This window comes from Miniopterus schreibersii (genome assembly GCF_964146895.1).
Source record: "Miniopterus schreibersii genome assembly, chromosome: 14".
In the NCBI taxonomy this organism is placed as follows: Eukaryota; Metazoa; Chordata; class Mammalia; order Chiroptera; family Miniopteridae; genus Miniopterus; species Miniopterus schreibersii.
The window spans coordinates 54,397,434-54,415,972 of NC_138114.1; the positions used below are offsets into that span (position 1 = coordinate 54,397,434).

General features: G+C 55.1%; 1 protein-coding gene across 6 annotated transcripts in view; it reads left to right on the forward strand.

The window, feature by feature from the left end:
• CTBP2 (C-terminal binding protein 2) overlaps positions 1-18,539 on the forward strand; it is a gene marked incomplete at its 5' end in the record, with an annotated part of 116,979 nt that overhangs the window by 84,805 nt on the left and 13,635 nt on the right. For 3 of the 6 annotated variants that reach the window (XM_081157664.1, XM_081157666.1, XM_081157665.1), the window contains one exon: positions 7,031-7,188. The exons of 2 other annotated variants lie outside the window; for them this stretch is intronic. In XM_081157664.1, coding sequence (XP_081013790.1) covers positions 7,131-7,188 — 58 coding nt within the window. Of the gene's footprint in view, positions 1-7,030; positions 7,189-15,705; positions 17,342-18,539 lie in introns of those variants that run through there. One more of the 6 variants, XM_081157669.1, reaches the window with a different exon arrangement.

Sequence of the window (18,539 nt, forward strand, 5' to 3'; positions counted from 1 at the left end):
AGCTGCCAGCCGGGAGGTATATGGGGCCGCCACTGTGTTCCCTTCCTCTGGCTGGCATCTTCCTAAACCCTAAAACATGTTTTCTGTAAGGGTGATTGGAGGCGTCTGTCCCTTTTGCATCTGAGACTGAGGGGAAATGCCTGTATCATCCTGAAACCACCCCAGACATTTTCTTCCAGGGTCTCTGGTCTCTTGCTGCAGGTCCTTGTAGAGGGGCCAAGTTGGGATGGAAACAGCTGGGCGAGTACTGGCCGGGCACCCGCCTGCAGTCTCGGAGGGTGTGCAGCGCCCTCTGCCGGCCGAAGGGCCCCATGTCTGGGTGCCAGGCCTCCTGGGTGGCCCGCCCCAGGAAGGGCTGGAACAGAAGGTGGGCTCCACACAGTCGGGGAGGCTGCAGAGAGCACGCCCTGAGTGTGGATTCTGCCTCTCGTGGTGTTGGGAGACCAACGGGCTGGGATCTCGCAAGGGCAGCGAAGCAGCTGTGTCCCCAAGGAAGGTGGGTGCCCTGAGGAGGTAGCCGAGTATTCTGGGCATCCCTGTGGCAAGAAATCAAGAGGCAGACATCTTCAGAATCTAACATTAAGATTTCTGAAAGTTTAAGATCCTGTCCTGGTTATTTGTTTGATAACCAACTAATTCCTTGTCTTTATTAGACATTTAAATACAAGCGCAATTCATATATGTTAGAATAAGCCATATAATCCAAAGTTGCCTTAAAAATGTTAACTCTTTCCTAATCCCCACCCCACAACCCCATTCCTTAGACTACACATTTAAGTTTGGCACAAGCTCAGCAGTGGCGTCCAGAAAGCTGCCCCCTGGTGACTCCTGCCTGTTTGGCCCCCAGGCCAAGCCCTTAGTGGCCATCGGTTATCTTCATCTGTGGTTTTAACTCCGCACTGGACCACACGACAGATGCATGTGGCCACACGATCGTATCACAGGCTGCAGGAAGCGCCCTCGGTGACCTTTGGGCCCTGGAGCGACCCGCTGTGGTAGAGGCCCTCCCGCGGCCATTTCCTGAGAACTTTCTAACATTCTGGGTGCTTTCTCCGAACGGCGTTCACTTTCCTTGCGGGGATGTGGACGTTGTGCTGCGGCTTTGTGCTTCGGTATGTGACAGCGTAACACACGATGCGCTCTCGGGGTCGAACTTTTGTCCACCTGGAACCCGAGGTTGCCCCACGCAGCCAGGCTTCCCGGCCGCTTGTCACTCCGAAGGGGAGGAAAGGGTCAGAAAACTGGGACAGGAAAAGGGAACCCGTGTTTCCGGTTCCTCGGTCTAAACAGCGTGAACGAAAGGGGCCGTTTACCCCATTTGCCTGTGTCCTTTGTGTTTCATTCTGTTTGGCTTGTATTTTTAATGGATGCTTTGTTTAAACGATATTTATTTCTAAAGCATATTTGTAAGTCAAGAGCTTTAAAAATGCGTGGGGATTCTCAGCGCAGGAGGGCCTTGCTCGCTTCGGCACTGGAAGACCCACGACACAAACAGAACAACCACTTAGGAAAATCCCGAATCCCCCTGCTCAGGGCCCCTGCTCGGGACGATAGCTTGTAGCAAGGGGACACTTAGGACCCCGAGTTTCCAGTTTGACACCGGGCAGCGTGTGTCCCAGTGCTGGGAGCCCTGAGCGGGTGGGCCTCGCTGGGCCGCACTGGCTGAGAGCACGGTCTCGGCAGAAGCTCTGTTTCTTTGCGCCCTCCCGTGACCTCTCTGGGCCTCCCTTTTAGACCTGCTCTCTCTGTTTTCTCTGACGTGACGAGCTCTGGGTAGACTGCCGGGCCCTCGCATCTCTTTCTTTGTCTCCTTCAAAGCCCCAAAGGATATTTTGGTGGGAGTTAGATGCAAAAAGTAGGATCCCAGCCCACCCTTCCTTACCTAGCACCCACACTGTAAGAAGCTCTAAGAACTCCAATTCTTTTGTAACCCACTTGTGGCAGGTTTGGACTTGGCCTGAGTAGTTGAGGTTGTTTGTTATATTCCGTGTATTAATCCAGTAGGGTGAGCATGTTCCTGTGTCCTGGTTCAGAAATGTTAGTGGTTGGTGTGGGGGTTCCCCACAATGCGGTGTAAAGGCCATACTGGCTCTTTAAATCCGCATGCAGCTGAGTTCCGCAGCGGGCCTGGTGCTGGGTGTGGAAAGGGTGGTGGACTGTGCTGACTGGACTTGAGCCGTCTGGGACAATTGTTGCATCAGGCCCCGGAGGCCAGATGATGGGGCCCACGGAGCAGATTGAGCACATGTGACCAGGGTGTGACCTTGCCACCCGGGGGCTGGGCAGCTGCTGGGCCTTCCCTGGGAAAGATAAACAGCTGTGCTCCCAGGACTTGAGTGGAGGCCAGACCGGGCTCTAGGAACCGGGGGGAAGCCTCAGTGTTTGGTTAAGGGTCCTGCAGGTCACCTCCGAGCAGGTGGTGGGAGCTGTGGGGGTGAGAGTAGCACCTTTTAGTGCTCGTTGGTGTCTGAGCATGTTTTTCACCTTGCCCAAAATAAACAGATAAATAAACGTGCCCACAGGCTACTGAGTAAGTAACCAAGGAGCAGCGGTCGCTCCTGGGCATTTCCAGAGTTGACGTCAGTAAGCTCGTCTCCCACAAAAGTCCCGTTCGGCCAAAGTTTCCTTCAAGAGCCCGTCTAATAATTTTGTTACTGTGGTGTTAAGTCGACTAACCCCAGGCCAGGCCAGCATTTTTCTCACTGATCCCTGACCCCATGGAACGCTGGTTTTGCTGTGTCTGGATTTCAGTTGGTTCTTCAGAGCCGGTTTGCAGAACGAAGCCAGAGCACCTGCCGCAGGATTCCCCGGCCAGCTGTTCTCCTAGGGACGGAACCTGTTGTTCCTGTTTGGCTTCTGGGGCCGTGGGACAGGTTCTTTCGAGGGAGCCTGAGCGGGGAGCCTGAGGACCCGAGGCTGTGTTTGGGACTAGATGAGGAGTCGGGGTTTTGGGGCAGTCGTCGTGGGTGGCCCGCATTCTCCAGGCCCTGTTAAAATGTGCCGACCCTGCAGGATGCTGGACGCCACCCCGCCTGCAGGCTCCTGGCCTGTGCTCAGCGCTTTTACCACTCTGCTGGGTCCCTCATAGGTTGGTAAATGAACCTGTGACACATCGGAGAGGCTTGTGGGCAGTGGTATCGCCCCTCTAGGGGTCCCAGGCTTGGGAAGGGGGGACCCTGTGCCCCAGGCCTGCTGGGGCCTTTGCACTGCTGTTGGGTCATCTCCACCTCCCACACTAAACCTGCCCCTTGCAGGTGTAACAGGGCTACATTCTGAGGGCTCCAGGGGTTCACTTGCTCAACTGTGATGATAATAATTATGTGTTCGCGTATCGTAAAGCTTGGCTTCTCTTTATTAACATAACAGTCACGTGGGTTTCCTTAGAACTGAGGCTACCATCACGTTTAACTGGTTTTAGCAGAATTCTCATTTCGAAAGACGTCGGTGACTGTGTGAACTTCACTGTCTCTTCTGTGTGAGGACCGGGAACTAGAAACTTGGGAAACTTACTCAAGATACAAGAGCGCAGTTCCCGAGCCCAGTGCGGTCCTCCCCGCAGGCGGGGGCAGCCGGGGGTCATCCTCAGTCAGATTCGCTGCCCAGGGTCCAGACCTTGTCGGATGAAGGGAAACCTCCAGGTTCTCCTGCCCTCGCTTCTGGGCGTTTCTGTTTTGTGTTTGATAGCCAAGCAAGTGGTTGTAAAACAAAGTGTTTTCCTTCCTTTTGTTCCCCCTTTTCTCAAATCTCAGGTTTCCCTTTGAAACCCACGCGGAACAGAGGTTTCCATACCCGTAGCCTCTTTCTGGCAGCAAACGAGGACCCGGTGTTCCGGGCCAGGCGCCTCCCCCTCAGATACGTTGAACTGACCCAGACCTTGCAGGCCCCGACCGCAGCCTCCCCAGACCTTTCTGAGGGAGAAGGCTGTGTTGTTGGTGGTTTTTTGTAAGGTTTGGTGTGGATGCACTGTTCCTACTCATGAAAAAACCTGACTTGGCTTTTGGCCTTTCTTCACCTCCCGGGCGAAGCCAGAGGGAGTGACAGTCTATGGGTGGGGCCTGTGTCCTAAGGGGGCGTCTGTCCCAAGGAAGGCACGAGCGGTTCTTGAAGCTCTGCTGTTTTGCACCAAATGTTTCCATGTGTCGAGGAGAGAAAAATTGCCTTCCTTCCTTCTGGGTTCTTTGGCCAGTCTTAATAATTAAATTGACATGAGACAAATTAACTGGGGAAAGACAAATTTTTTATTTTGTATGTACGGGGGAAGTCGGGCAGTTGAGGCTTATACGCCGTCCTGAACCAAGGGATGGGACAGGCCTGGGGCCTCCAAGGGGCGGAGGGTAATTCACAGGAAGAGCGAATGTTTGGTGATTAGATTCTTTTAGGCAGTTAAGGGAAAACTGAAAGTTTTCCTTCAGCCGGCTGGTTCCACTTAGAATAACCCACATGCCCAGGTGGCACCTTGGGGGGTGCCATGGCCTCCCTTTCGCACACACATGTGTTCTCATCTGACCCTCACGGCCACATGGGACGTAGGTGACACAATCCCTCTGCTGCAGACACGGGGCCTGCTTAGCCACAGTCGTTCTGCAGGGAGGCTCCAGAACTCAGCTGCCTCCTGCAAAGCCACCACTGCCGTGGCTGGGCGGTCTCCAGGTTCAGCAAGAGGGGGGAGCGCGGCTCAGTCCCCACTTTCTTCCCCATGTGGGCCTTTGTTTACTTGTTCAACAGTGACTGTCGTGTCAGGGGATGAGTTCAGTGGTAGAAAGGTTCTTGATTTACGGGTGTAGAGCAGCATAAAGTAAGGGTAGAGGTTGGCACTGCCACGGGAGCCCAGGGCCAGCATGGGTGAAGGGTGCTGGTGTTCTTGGCATGGACACAGCGGAGACTGCTGCTCCCAGCTCAGCTCCGAGGACGGCTGTCCCTGTCACTGGAAGAGGGTTATGTTAATTAAGTCCTTGAAAATAGCTCGCTCCTTCAGAAGACAGAAATGTCACACTTCATACATTCTTGCTGCAAAAGAAGTGCTGCGGGAGGGGATCAAGGCAACATGACTCGATGGTCCCTGCCACGGAATCCAGGCCACACTCGGCCTGGTGGCCACCCGTGTCCAAACTTGCCGTCCAAGTGACCACCTGAAACACAGGTGGGTGCCGCAGCTGGAGGGGGCCCTGCAGAAGGACCAGCCACGGGGAGTCTCCCCGCACCCTCCAAAAAGCCAGGCACAGAAGCCAGTTGCTTTTTAAAAAAAATTTTTTTAAATAATAAGACACAGACGATTTGTGTAAGCTGATTCCTGATCTTTCCTTTGATTGCATAATCGAGATTCTACTTATCAATTTTTCAGGAAGCCATCTAATTATACAAATTAAAATTCAAAGGAAAGCAAAAAGAATGATTAGGCCTCACTCGGGGAATTGCAGGAGGAGGGTGTGAAATCCATCTCGCCTCAGACGGTAATGCTGTCGTTTTTTATCTCAGAGGCACTTCACAAATATTAACCAATTAATTCTCTCACCCCTCTGCTGAGGCTGCCAGTGTGGGGTTCTGGCTGCACCACGGGGTCCAGGAGGGGCCACGCTGCACCCCGATCAGGGCTTGGACCCGAGCAAACGGAAATCGCCTGCCAAGCTCTGGGCCAGCCTCGAGTCCAGGGGTCCTGCCCTCTGTTACTCTCCTCTCAAGTTGACCGGAATGAGCCCTCCCCCCTTGCACGATTACCCTTCCACAAAGTCCAGCAAAAGCAAAACCAGAATTTTAAAAATGCGTCCACTACATCTTCACGCACCCAGGTCTTCAGGTTGGTGGCCCGGCTTGCTTTGGGGACGACCTCCATCTCAGTAATCCAACACAGTGGGCGCCTCCAGGTGTGGAGAACTCCTCAGGTTTGGAGGACTGTGGTATCTCTTGGATGTTGCATTAATTATTTAGGTTGTCAGAAATTGTGCTTTTGCCTAGCTCTTTTTTTAAAAAATCACATAATTATTGCCATAAATCTTTGGGGTGCTTTTTCAGCCTTGTTGCCAGGAAATCGGACATTAACTACCCAGAAGTTGCCTACCTTTCCCTAGTCAGGCCCGCTTCTGACCTGTGATGGAGGAACACCGAGGGTTTTGCATAATTGACAACCATTCATCACAGTCCTCACTATCAGCCCTGGAGCCTCACTTTTGCCCCCTGTCCTCCCTCATTTGCTGGGTAACTGAGGGCATCTCTTTTTGTCTGTGTGTGTTACTGTCCAAATGCGACTGGAGCAGTGAGTTTAAAGCTAGGGCTCGGGGGGTGCAGATAACCTGTGGCCTCAGCTGGCGCGTTGGCCGAGCGGGTAGTGAGGGTCAGAGCCTCCCCGAGCACGCAGCCGCGGACTCCCCCAGCCTCGGGCACGTGGGTTTCCGTCTGGACACTCCTCCATACCCCAACCCAAGTGGGAGACCTTCTGCCTTCTGCAGTGGCGGGTAAGGGGGTTATGTTGTGCTCAGCAGCGCCCCGACCCCTGACCCCGGATGGGCAGTTTTGGGAAGTTCCGTAAACCACGTGGCGGAAGGAGGACCTTGAGAGCCTCGTGTTGACCGCCAGGTGGGTGTCTGCATCTCAGTGCCAGTGCACCTGGGCGCAGCTCCCAGGTGGTCCTGGTGGCCTGTGAGCACTCCCTGTGGTTCTGCCCCCTGGGTCACAGAAGTACAGGGCAGGCCTAGCCGGCTGTCCCTTGGTCTTTGGCATTGATTGATTATTTCTACTCAGGTTGGTTGGTAATTGGTATTCACAGCCCTGAAGTTAAAAGCAGGAGACCCAGAAGCTGCCATCTAGTGATGTGGGGACAAAGGACCGTGGTCCTGAGTGTGTTCGTGAACACGACAGAGGCAGGAGATTGGCCAGTGGGCTCGGAGCAGCTCCATCTCCTCCCCAGCTGGGGGCGGAGGGCGAGTGCCCCCGTGGCAGGTCCCCTTGCAGAGAGCGGCAGCCGAGTCCTGAATGACCTGTTGTCCCCGTGCCCCAGGGTGTCCAGAGAGTAAGGATTCTTTTCTCCTTGTTTCAGGGTTCATAGTGGCGTAATGCCCGCAGACTCCTGCGAGTTCCCCTAAGTTCTTAGAGGACCGCTTTGCCTTTTGAATCAGAGTTGCAAAGTCCGCTAAAGAATGGCCCTTGTGGATAAACACAAAGTCAAGCGACAGCGATTGGACAGAATTTGTGAAGGTAAGAGCCAGCGCGTTGGCGGTTTCAACCAAGACGCGTAGTCCCGCCCTCGATCCTGACCCGCTCACCTGTCACCTGTCTCACCTGCTGGGAACTGGTTTCCTGGTCAGACTGTGCGCACCACACCCCACGCCCCAGCCGAGGCCCTCAGACCCTGGCTCCTCTCACCATCCGGCACCTCCGGCCTTGGCCTTGTGGTCAGGAGGCCTGACTTTTGCATAGGGCGAGGCCTGGCTTCCTCACGGTGTGGGCCAGGAGGAAAGCTGGGGAGAAGTAGGCCTCAGGGTCCTTTTTTTATTTTTTATTTTTCACTTACCTAAGATCACTTTGCATATGAAAGACGCTGCATATTAGGACCATCTTTTTTACTTCCTGAAGTTTCCGGACTTGCTCTGTTTCGAATTAAGATATTTACAGGGATGAATTACAAGATGATTCCGAAGAGCCCAGCATTGCCCTTCTGATGTGCTCACATCCCTGGTGTCCTTGAGAATGTCTGGAAGTGCTTTATTCATGAAAGGAAAAAATAAACATAATTAAAATCTAATGGAAACCTGGGGACAAAACTCTAAAATGGTGATTAAGCACCATCCTCTCCTAATTAGGGAGTGGCAGGAAGTCCAGAGCCCCGGGACCTGGGCTTTGAATGCAGCGCTCCCTGCCGGCCCTGCTGGCGGCCTCCGTGGTGCCCGCCGGGCTCAGGGTGGTTACTGGTGACCTCACCACAGGGCTTGTCACTGAGGTGATGGAGGGGAGCCCGCTGCAGACCCCTCCGAGCGCTCACACACTGGTTAGCCTGCTAACTCCGGGACAGGAGTGCGTATTCCACTAGCTGTCCACGTGGAACTGTTTGTTCTCTGAGTGGTCGTGGCCCGAGCCACACAAGGTGGAGGCATCAGAGCCGTGTTCTGCCGTGTGGCTGCGCATCCCGCAAGACCTCCGTGCCACCAGAATGTAAAAGCCCAACTGTCCCCCACTTTCCTGGGGTCTGCTGCAGGGAACAGAGGTTGGGGTTTAAGCATTTTCTAAAAATCAACATTTAAAAATGTTCCAACCTGCAGACAGATTGATAGACTAGTACAGGGGACAGTGATACTCCCTTCGGCTGTCCCTCCCACTTGGTAAGCGTGCTTGTCGCTTGCTTGCTTTTTGTAGATACATAGAAGTATTCACGGGTGGGTGGGTGGGTGGACTTTCCCAGACCCTCGGAGAGAAGGCTGAACGTGCAGCAGTTTGCCCTGAAGGGCCTACGGCACAGGTCTCCTTTTAGGCTCCTTTCCTGTGTAAACCCAGCACCACACTCGCCCCCAGGAACTGGGCCTCGTTCCAGTTGCATCTGATGCAGAGACTTCACATCCACCTGTTCTCAGCTCTTCCGCCTGCCTTGCAGATACCAGCCCAGGGACACGGCGCATTTGGCCACCCTGTCTCTCCTGTCTCCTTCATCTCAGACAGTTCCCTGGCCTCTTGACGTCGTGGACACCCCCAGGCCAGCTGGTCTGTGCAGCGCCCCATCGCTTAGGTTCACCTGGTTGTGTGGGAATTTTTAAGATTTACTCTTGACCTGCAGTGGAAAGGAGCTGCGATTTAGGTTACTGTTCCCCATTCCAGAAAGCTCTAGAATCAGTGCTCCAAGGCTGGTGTCAGGGATGCCCGTGAGCTCATCCCACCACCGCAAGCCCGGGATTTATCCAGTCCTAGGGGATGGGATCGGAGCCAGGAAGGGGTTTAAAGAGTTGCCGACAAAACCGCTGACCATCTCTCAGACCCTCCCTTCCAAGCGCGAGCCACCAACCTCCTGCCTGGTTCTTCTGACAGAAGTTTCCGTATCACCTTCATCCATGAACAGTGTCCTGAGACAGCAGCAATTATATGTTTTTAAATTTCTCCATAGCCACTCGCAGATAAACATCACAAAAATAACTCACTCTGCTGTAACTTCTAATCCACGGTCCGAAACATTTGTTTAATAAGTGTAACTGCTGTTCCAAGATGCCTCCTGGGCGCTCTTTGTATTTATAAGGTGATTGAGCACCTTTCGTGGCATAGGAAGTGCCCTTCGCCCAGGAGCCCAGGCGGTTGGAGCCGAGAGGTGGGCTCCCTGCCGCTTTGCCTGCCCAGGCCCCGCTCCGGGCTGTGCCTTCAACCCAGGACGTTGCCGCTTGGGGGTTACGCCCGGCGCAGGGTACAGCTTGCTGCTCACCAGCCAGTCTTGGGGCTCCATCCAAACCAGTTGGAATAATGGTCTTTCGAGATTACTTAAAGCCCGATGGTAATTTTTTTTTAAAGCAACCCTTCTGTTTTGATATGTGTAATCTATTCTCTGCTCTTTCTTGATGCCTAATATCAAGCCTTTGTTCTTGTGGGAGGGTTACCATGGAGCAGACCGCTCAGAACCTCGGCAGGCTCCTTTTTGACGTGTAACTAGGTCTTGGTCCCCTCTGCTTAGTTTGTTTGCTGGCATAATGGGCCTGTTGCATCGGTGAATTGCAGCAGTTGGGGAGTTTTAACCCCTCACTGGCCCCGGGTGCCTGCTGGTCCGAGGAGAGGGCCGTTTGTCACCGGGCTGCGGAGGTGCCCAGAGAAGCCTCGGGGTGTGGGACTGCAATGTCCCACAGTGGCTTCACTGATGGCTTTTTGTTAGAGCGTCTTATTGTGGGTTACGGCGAGATAAAACCCAACACCAGCCTTTCCCTCGGTCGTTGAGAGCATAATGTGAGAAAGTGGAGATTGCATTTTACTTCATTTTGTTCGAATGTCTCGCGCACGTGGGAAAGAAACAGCCCCGGGGGTTGTATCAGCCGACCTGGAACGGAACGCAGGGGAAGACTTTTCCTGTGCGTGTAGTAAGTGCAAACGGAACCGATACCAACAGTCTCCACTGCTGGGCGGTTCTGACGCAGAGAATGGGAGCAGGTGAGAAAGCGGCTTGGATGGGCGGAAAGTGGGGGCCTGCTGGTGTCCGTTACGCGGCTGTAAATTCGGGGCGTCTTTCTGTACGTCAGCTTTGTCACCGGGGTGGACTGGAAGTGTTGTAGAAACTGCAGGGTGAGGTGGTAGACACTCTGCCCAGCGTCGTCTTTGGGATGAGCCTGTCGCCAGTGTGTCTCAGCGCAACCTTCGTGGCCCCAGAATGTTCAAGGGCTTCCAGGTGGCCAAGGCGGCCACAGGGGGTGCGGGACCCTCGTGGGAGCCCACAGAGCGGATTGGCCTGTGTTGCCCAATGGGAAGGGCACGGTCTGCAGACTCAGGCCCGAGTCATTTTGGCTTTTATCTCTAAGCTATTTTGCTTCCCCTCTCTTACAAAAATCACTGCTTGTTTTGTTTTTTAGAGCACTTTGTAAAGCAACAGTGTTGGAGCTGGCCATCTATAGGTAGCCCACAACAATCATTTGTAATAAATATCTCTAAATAGTTCCAAAATGTGGATTTTTAAAATGGGATTCATAATGTTGCTATACATTATAATTATATGTTCGGATCAGGCAATTATCCACATTTCCAGTAATTATGTGATTAGTGATAATTACCTTAGCTGTGTAAATATACAATAGTCAACTAGACAAGTCTTAAAACTCTGTAGCATAAATGAATCTTCTGGAACAAAGTGCTGATGTCAGAGATCAGAGATGGGATGAAGCTTCACAGAAGTTACTGGCAAGGGGTGAAATGCATTTGCCTCACCTGCGTCCCCTGCCTTCCCTGGTCACCTGGTCACCTGGTCATGGCTTTCGGATCAGTTTGGAGGCACAGAGCCTCACTTTCTACAGAATACAGTCGGAGCGAATGTTTCATTAATTCTCTGTTGGTTCGCATCTGTAAAATGCCAACTTAAGCACCCCAGGGCCCTGGGTGCCACGTCCATCCTTCAGCGACAGGTGGTATCTCGACAGCCTCCTGTCTTCCCTCGGTGCTCGTATCGCGTAGACAGAGGCCGCCGCACACCTGCCACCTGCCCGTTTGCTACTGTACAGGGCGCGTGGGGGGCTCCCGCCCGATGTGGGTCACCCGCATGAGTTACTTCAGTGGGGGACACTGGAGGGACAGAAGGAAAGAAGAAATTTAAAGACAGAAGCTGTTTTTAAGTGTAAATTCTGAAACACTTGACAGAAACAAACCAGCCGCCTGTACACACTGAAAAGTAGGAAGTGGGACTCCTGGGCCTGTTTTTGGCCGTCTCTGCCGGAAGACAGTGTAACCCACTAACCTCAGCACCGGCCCCGGAGACAGTGCCTGTGGCGGCCAAGGGGTGGGCACTGTATCCTGGGCTCCATGCAGGGCACCCCGGGAGTTTCTTATTTCCGCCTTGGCTCTCGGGGCTGGCGACGAGATGCCCTAAAGTTGGCCTGGCTATACCCTGAGAAGACACAGCCCAGCCGTCAGGGGACAGACAGTGAGGCCCAGCGGCCTTCGTGTGAATCCAGCCTTTAGATTGGCCAATTTCACCATATATCCAATTTTATTTATTTTTTCTTAAGAAAAGAAGTGAGGGTTTGACCCCAGAGGTGCACTTCTATTTTCCATTCTTTCCGAGGGGTTTCCCGTCATTGGTTTGACTAGAGCTCGGGGCCAGTTTGTCTGAGGGCTGGCTGCTCCATGGAGGCTCCGCGGTCACCCCTCCCTGAGGTTCCTTGCTCCTGGAACCAGCTGGATCCACTGCAGAGTTTTCAGGAATCGGTGCCTTACGTTGCACGGGAATCGAAGAATTGGCTTCGAGAGAGTGTCGCTTCTAACCCCAAGGTCACCGTTCCGATAATTGCGCCTGATCAGCTCTATCTTGGGGTTGTCTGCAAACGAACCCCCTTTTTTTTTTTTTTATATGTTCCTGTTTTATTACCCTGTTTTATTATGTTAGCACAATGAGAAGGCTTTTATCTTTATTATTATTTTTTAAATATATTTTTTCTTGATTTCTGAAGGAGAGGGAGAGAGAGAAAAAAGCATCAGTGATGAGAGTCATTGATCGACTGCCTCCTGCACGCTGTCTACTGGGGATCAAGCCCACAACCCGGGCAGGTGCCTTGATGGGGAATCGAACTTCTATCTCTCCTGGATCCTAGGTCGATGCTCAACCACTGAGCCACACTGGCTGGGCCAGAAGATGGCTTTTTACTTTATACAGCTTTCTGTAGTGAGGGTCTTTGCAGAATTGAAAGTTAAGCCTCTGAGACTCTCCTGTTTCAGAAGTTGGCCCCTCTTGCTTTATTAGGTCAACGTGAGGTTTTCAGAGAAGCGTTCCTTTCCAAAGAACTCCAATGAGCCGAAAAATCTGCCCGTGTGAACAGTGCGGGTCCAGTCACAGGTGTTTTTTACTGAACATGGGAAAAGCCTGCCATCATCTTTGGCGGGCTGCAGGGCCCAGGCCACATGAGTTTGGGTGGCTGCCAGGGGGGCCGGGTTGGGAATGGGTGGATCCGGAACCCGGGCCTCCTGAGCTGGTCAGCCGCCCTGGCACCACTCCTCCAGGCCAGCTCAGAACCTGTCGCTGCTTTCCTTCCGATTACTGGGTGCACATCCTTCTGAGTAGCCCTGCTTCAGAGCTTGAACTGAGGTCTAGGATTCCGGAGGCTGGGTGAGTCACCACCAGACAGTTCTCGCTGTCACACGTCTCTGAAGGGGCCTGTCTGAGCTGAGAGTGGGGTGTCTTAGCATGATTGCCACCTGCTGTTAGGTTTTTTTATTACAAGAAGAAAGGAGAAGGAACCGGAGTCAGGGCTGATACTGAGGCTTAGGCACTGCCATCCATCAGCAAAGGCCAGGGGCCCGGGTCGGACAGGAGCTCAGGGCACCCCATCTGGAGGGCTTGGAGCAGTCGTCTCTTTAGCAGTTACTAGAGCCCCATTCAGCTCAGAATTCTGGGAAGCAGGGTGCTGGCTTTGGAGCTTGGCTGGGTCCCCTGCCCTGTGGCCCTGGGCAAGGCCCCCAGCCCTACCCTCCCCAGCATCTGGGATGTGACGTAATCATACCTGCCTATTGAGCCAGAACACCTACCTCGGGGCCTGGCACCTAGACATCCAGTACATGTTGACTCCTCACATAAACACCCTGTGAGACAGACGCCGTTTGTGGTCACCTCTGCGGGCAGGGCTGCTACTGTGCGTCCTGCACAGCAGCCACGGTCTCTGGCCAGTGGAGGAAGGGAGGTGGCAGCGGAATCCCCCACCTAGGGCCTAAATAAAAGGCCCGAAACTGGGAGAGGGGAGGTGAGAAGATGTGAGCTGGGGGTGCCCGGGCCCCTCCAGGCTGTGTCCTAACTGATACCCCAGGCTTGTCTCCATGTAGACCCCTCTCATGCTCATCCTTGGAGGGGTGGGACCACCCGCCTCTGCGGCCCTTGGCCCCGGGAGGGGAGGAACCCTGTGAGCCGGGTCCGGGAGACAGAAGCCGTTGGAGGCTGGGCCTGCTCACCACCAGCTCCCCGCCGCCCAGCGGTGCCAGGAAGGTCTGCTGTAACCAGATAGTGCTGTTTCCATTTAGTCAGGGCTCTGTTACGTTTCCCTGCCTTTTTAGATGTATCTTCTAAGTGAACACATCCTCGGGCTGTTGGGGAGATGTGTAAATATTGTCTCGTGTGTGGCCCGGCCTTTCGGCTGTGATTGCGAGGGTGCCAGCAGCGGAATGGCAGGACTGGCGCCAGCGGCTCCCTTTGTACATGGAAACCCCGCGTTTCCCTGGGCGCTCGCCCTACCCTTTTCCTGCAGCCTCAGCGGTGGAGGGGCTCGGGAGAGAACTGGGGCCTATGTGCTGCCTGCCAGCCCGTTTTATCAGATAACTTGAGGCCTTGTTGGCATTTTGGGTCAGAAATGGGGGCCAGTGTTCAAATAACGGACTGGGTTCCCTGGGTCACGTCCCCAAACAGGACCTGGGCCAATTCCTCAACATTCGGTCTGTGGTCACAGAGCTCCGGCTTTGGGGGACAGGCACATTTTAGGGGAATAGTGTTGATTTTAAAGAGATTTTGTTCCAGATTATACTATGTATTGATCTGGGAGACAGGCAGGGCACTGCCCTTTAAAACCATCTTGCGGTACCGTGTGCCTCCAGTTCCTGGAAATAGATCTGTGCCCGCTTCCCCCGTCAGGAAGTCTTCAGTATTTCTCACATCAAAAAGTGTCTGAGTGACTGGCACTGTCTGAAGATTCCAGCTGGGTCTTAGACTGAGAGACGCGGGTGAAGGCGGAACGCTCCGAGGTGTAACGGCCTCAGATGTGCGTGTTATCTCCTATTGAAGTGGAACAGCACAGCCGTCTCGCTTCCCGACGCCCAGCTTTTGTTTGTATCGACACCTTGGTCATGGAGACCCTGCGGTGGGAGGAGCAGACCCATGTGGGGTGTTGCTTCTCGGGGACCCTGTTATAGGGAAGGTCTCTAGGCTCCTCTTTGGGGTGGTTCTTAGGCATTATTCGACCTAAGTCCTGAGTGGGCTGTGAGATCTTGATCCCTGGGACCTGGAAAATGTCCCCGAGGCCTACGCCAAGCCTGCGGCTGGAGTTATGCTCCCCTTTCGGACAGACTGAGAGGGAGACACTTCAGAGGCAGCCGCTCCCCGGTTTTGCTTCCGTACCGGCCGGATTTAGCTCTTGGCCTCTGCCGCAGTCTTAGATGGTGAATTCCAGGCCGCGCACAGGTGGTTGTGTTGTGTATTCTGGTGCTTTTTCCCCCGGAGGTGGGAAGGGATGGTTTTTATGATAATGTAGAGGCTCCCTTTGGACTCAAACATGTAACTCATCGGATTCATCGCCAAGGGGGCACCTCAGGGCCAGATTTTGGGGTTGGCGAAGCTTCGACTGCAGGCCGGGCCGTGTCTCGGGGCACCTCGTGCTGAAGGACTGCGTGAGATTTGGTCTTTTCATCCTGCCTGGCTGTTCACGTTTAATTTGTCCTTAGCTGTGTGCAGTGGATTAACATTTCATCAGGGTGGATTAAGATTGGATGGACATTAAAGCTGTCTTTTCCTATTTTCCTTCTGTCACTTTTAGGCGATCGGAGGCAGGGGTGGGGACAGGCCTCTTCATGGTGGGAGGGGCTGCTCAGCCAGAAAGCACCCTGGTGAGGCCGAGGGAGATAAGCCAGAGCCTCAGTGCGGAAATAATTCCCACTGGCAGGTCGGGAGGCCTGGACGGAGCCACAGCGGCTTCTTCAATCTGGATGTGTCACATGGAACAAAAGCTGTAGGGGTTTTATTTAGCTCCTAATCCGCTGAGCGAGCCTCAGCCCAGGGCCATGTGAGCCCAGCAGGCGGGGCTGCGGACTGGGGCAGCCTCCTCTCTGGAGCTGAAAAGAAAGGACCTGTCCACCACTGCTGGGGAGGGAGGCAAAGGTACCGTGAGCACTGTGTGTTGCCCTCTAAGGTTTCGAGGATTAATAATTTAGGCTGTCCTTTGCAATAGGAAACCCGCAGTCGGTTGTTCCTGCCAGCTTGAGAGGGCTCGACACAGCCGCTCGGTTGTTTGATGTATGTAATTGAAGATTTGTACGTAGAGACCTCCTCTGCCTGGGCCGCGTCGCTCTGTGCCCATGCCGGTGCCCAGCAGGCATGTCGGCATCGGCCGTTCTCAGAGCTGGGATGCTGGCAGCTGGTACGAGGGCCCCTGGGAGATGGCTGAGGCTCCGGGCCGGAGCAGCTCCCTGACGGACGGAGGCAGAGAGGGGCCCTGGTACGAGGCCGCGCCCGACCTGTGCCGCGAGGCCTTCTACAGTGCGGTTGCTGGCAGGAAGAGCTCCGTCCCCGACTTCACCTTTTACGACAGCAGGCAGGCGGTGATGTCTGCGAGGGCTGCCCTTCTGCCGCGGGATCACTACGGCGACCCTCCTGGAGCCGCCCAGGTGCCTAGGGAGCTGCGCCACCACAGGGACCCCGGCGCTGGCCGCTCGCTGCCCGGCTATGGTGTGCTCGGCAACAGGGTGACTTGGGAGCAAGTGCAAGGCCGGGCCCCTGCCCCTCAGGACGCAGCTCACCTGTACCGGGATCCCGCAGGTAAAATGATCTCTCTGGGGCAACGGACACAGAGCAGGGCGCCATCGCCCGCGCGCTATGCCGGGGAGCTGGCCCACGGCAGGTACGGGGCGGAGGCGCCCAGCTACCCCACTGGCCAGGTCTACAACGAAGTCGGTGAGAGGCCTGTGGACCCTGCCCCCCCCAGGCAGGCGGCACCCACGTGCCTGGTCGTGGACCCCGCTGGGGCTACTGCCTCTGAAGGAGGCCCAGGGGCGGCCCTGGGCACCCTAAATCGAGGCTACGGGCAGGAGAGCATTCCCTCCAAGATGACTTATGAGAATTGTGAGGCCGACCTGACCTTCCAGGGGCCCGCAGGCAAGAGGAACGCGCCGCCCGAGTTCCTGGCCCTGCTCCGGGCCGAGGGGGTGGCGGAGACCACGCTGGGGGCCCTGCTCCAGCAAGGCTTTGACTGCCCGGCCGTCCTGGCCACGATGGAGGACGCCGACATCAAGTGTGTCGCCCCCAACCTGGGCCAGGCCCGCGTCCTGAGCCGCCTGGCCAGCAACTGCAGGACCGAGATGCAGCTGCGGAGGCAGGCCCAGGGGGGGCCCCTGCCCCGGACACGCTCCAGCAGCTTCAGCCACCGCAGTGAACTCTATGGCGACCTGTCTTCTCTGGGCGCCACTGGCCTACAGCCTCAGCCTGTGGGTCCCCTGCAGGCAGCGCCCCCTCGAGCTGGAGACCCGGCTCGCCGCCCCTCCAGTGCGCCCTCCCAGCACCTTCTAGAGACAGCAGCCACTTACTCTGCCGGGGTGGGCGCCCAAGCCTCCCACTTCCCCTCCAACTCCGGGTACAGCTCTCCCACCCCTTGTGCCCTGACGGCGCGGCTGGGCCCCACGTACCCCCCGCAGGCAGGAATGGCCTTGACGAACCCAGGCCCCGGGCCCCTCCTTCACCCAGGCCCCAGAACAGCCTACTCCACGGCGTACACGGTGCCCATGGAGCTGCTGAAGCGGGAGCGGAGCATGGCCGTGTCGCCCCTGCCCAGCCCCCACGGCGGCGCCCAGCTCCTGCGGAAGCCTGGCGTCCCCCTGGAGCCGTCCACCCTGTCACCAGCCAACCAGAGCCTCCACATGCCTCACTCGCCCTACCAGAAGGTGGCCCGGCGGACGGGGGCCCCCATCATCGTATCTACCATGCTGGCTCCAGAACCAAGTAACGCACCCTCCCCGCACCCCTTCTTAGGGACGTTGAAGGGACAGTGGGGCAGGGGTCTGAGCACAGGACAGCGGGCCCTGGCGTGCTTGCTGCTCTCAGGCCAAGCCCGGAGAGGCCACACACACACAGACACATCACACACACGCTACACACGCACCACGGCCAGCTCCCCGCCTGGCTGGCTGACACGGGGACTCACTGGGACCACGCTGCCTTCCATCGTCTAGCCGAGCTCAGGTTGATTTGTGGGGTTGGTGCGGTGGTGAAACATGACTTTCTGGGAGAAACTCAGAAATCATTCAGAACAGACCGAAACCAGCCGCTCCTGAGGGCAGCTTTGGAGAGGGGGGTGCTGTCCGTTGCCTTCCGTAAACTGCGTCATTCGTCTGCCACGAGACTTGACTGTCCTGTGGAACCGCCCCTCTGAAGGGCTACACTGTATCCGCCCAAAGGGCTACATTGTATCCGGGGCGGTGTATGTTAAACAGCCAGGTGTTGAAATCCCCTAGAACTCCGTTTAAAAGCAGGGGCGGCTTGGAGGAGACCGTGGGGACCCGCTTTCTCGTAGGGAAACCATTTCCAAGCCTAGGACAGAGACGAATCCTTGGGTGGTTCTCATCCACACGCCAGACAAGTGTAATGTGTTGCATGGGTTTCCCTGGGCGTTGTGGGTAAGCTTCCAGGTGGACACTTAAAATTTTTATTTTAACTCTTAAATCTTTACCATCAGCTTTACAGCTTCAGCTGTAAATGTTTTCCTTTCTTCCCTCTGGCCTCCCCAATATAATTTTGAAAAATTGAATCCTTTCTAAATGAATTTTTTTTTTTTCTGAATAACTATTATTAGAAGGTGAAGATAGTGGCGTGAAAATCAGGGTAAAAATCCCCTTTAAACAGCGGTGGTGGGTCCTGGGAGCCTGACCCGGCGGCCCTGAGATCCTGCGTTAGGCTCCGCTCTCAGAGGAGAGGGTGGAACTGGTGGTGTTTTGGCCGCAAACAGACTGAAGTGCTGAGGGTCGGGGCCGGTGCATCTCCCGGCTCTTCTCTTGTTTCCGGGGGGAGACTGAGGGACTGGCTGGATTTTTCCGTTGGCTCTCACTATAGATTCTGGTGTTTGTCTCATGTATGGGTTTCTTTTTTTAAGTCCGATCAGACCGTTTTCTTGCCTTTTTAAAAGAAAGAACCCATGTGTGAC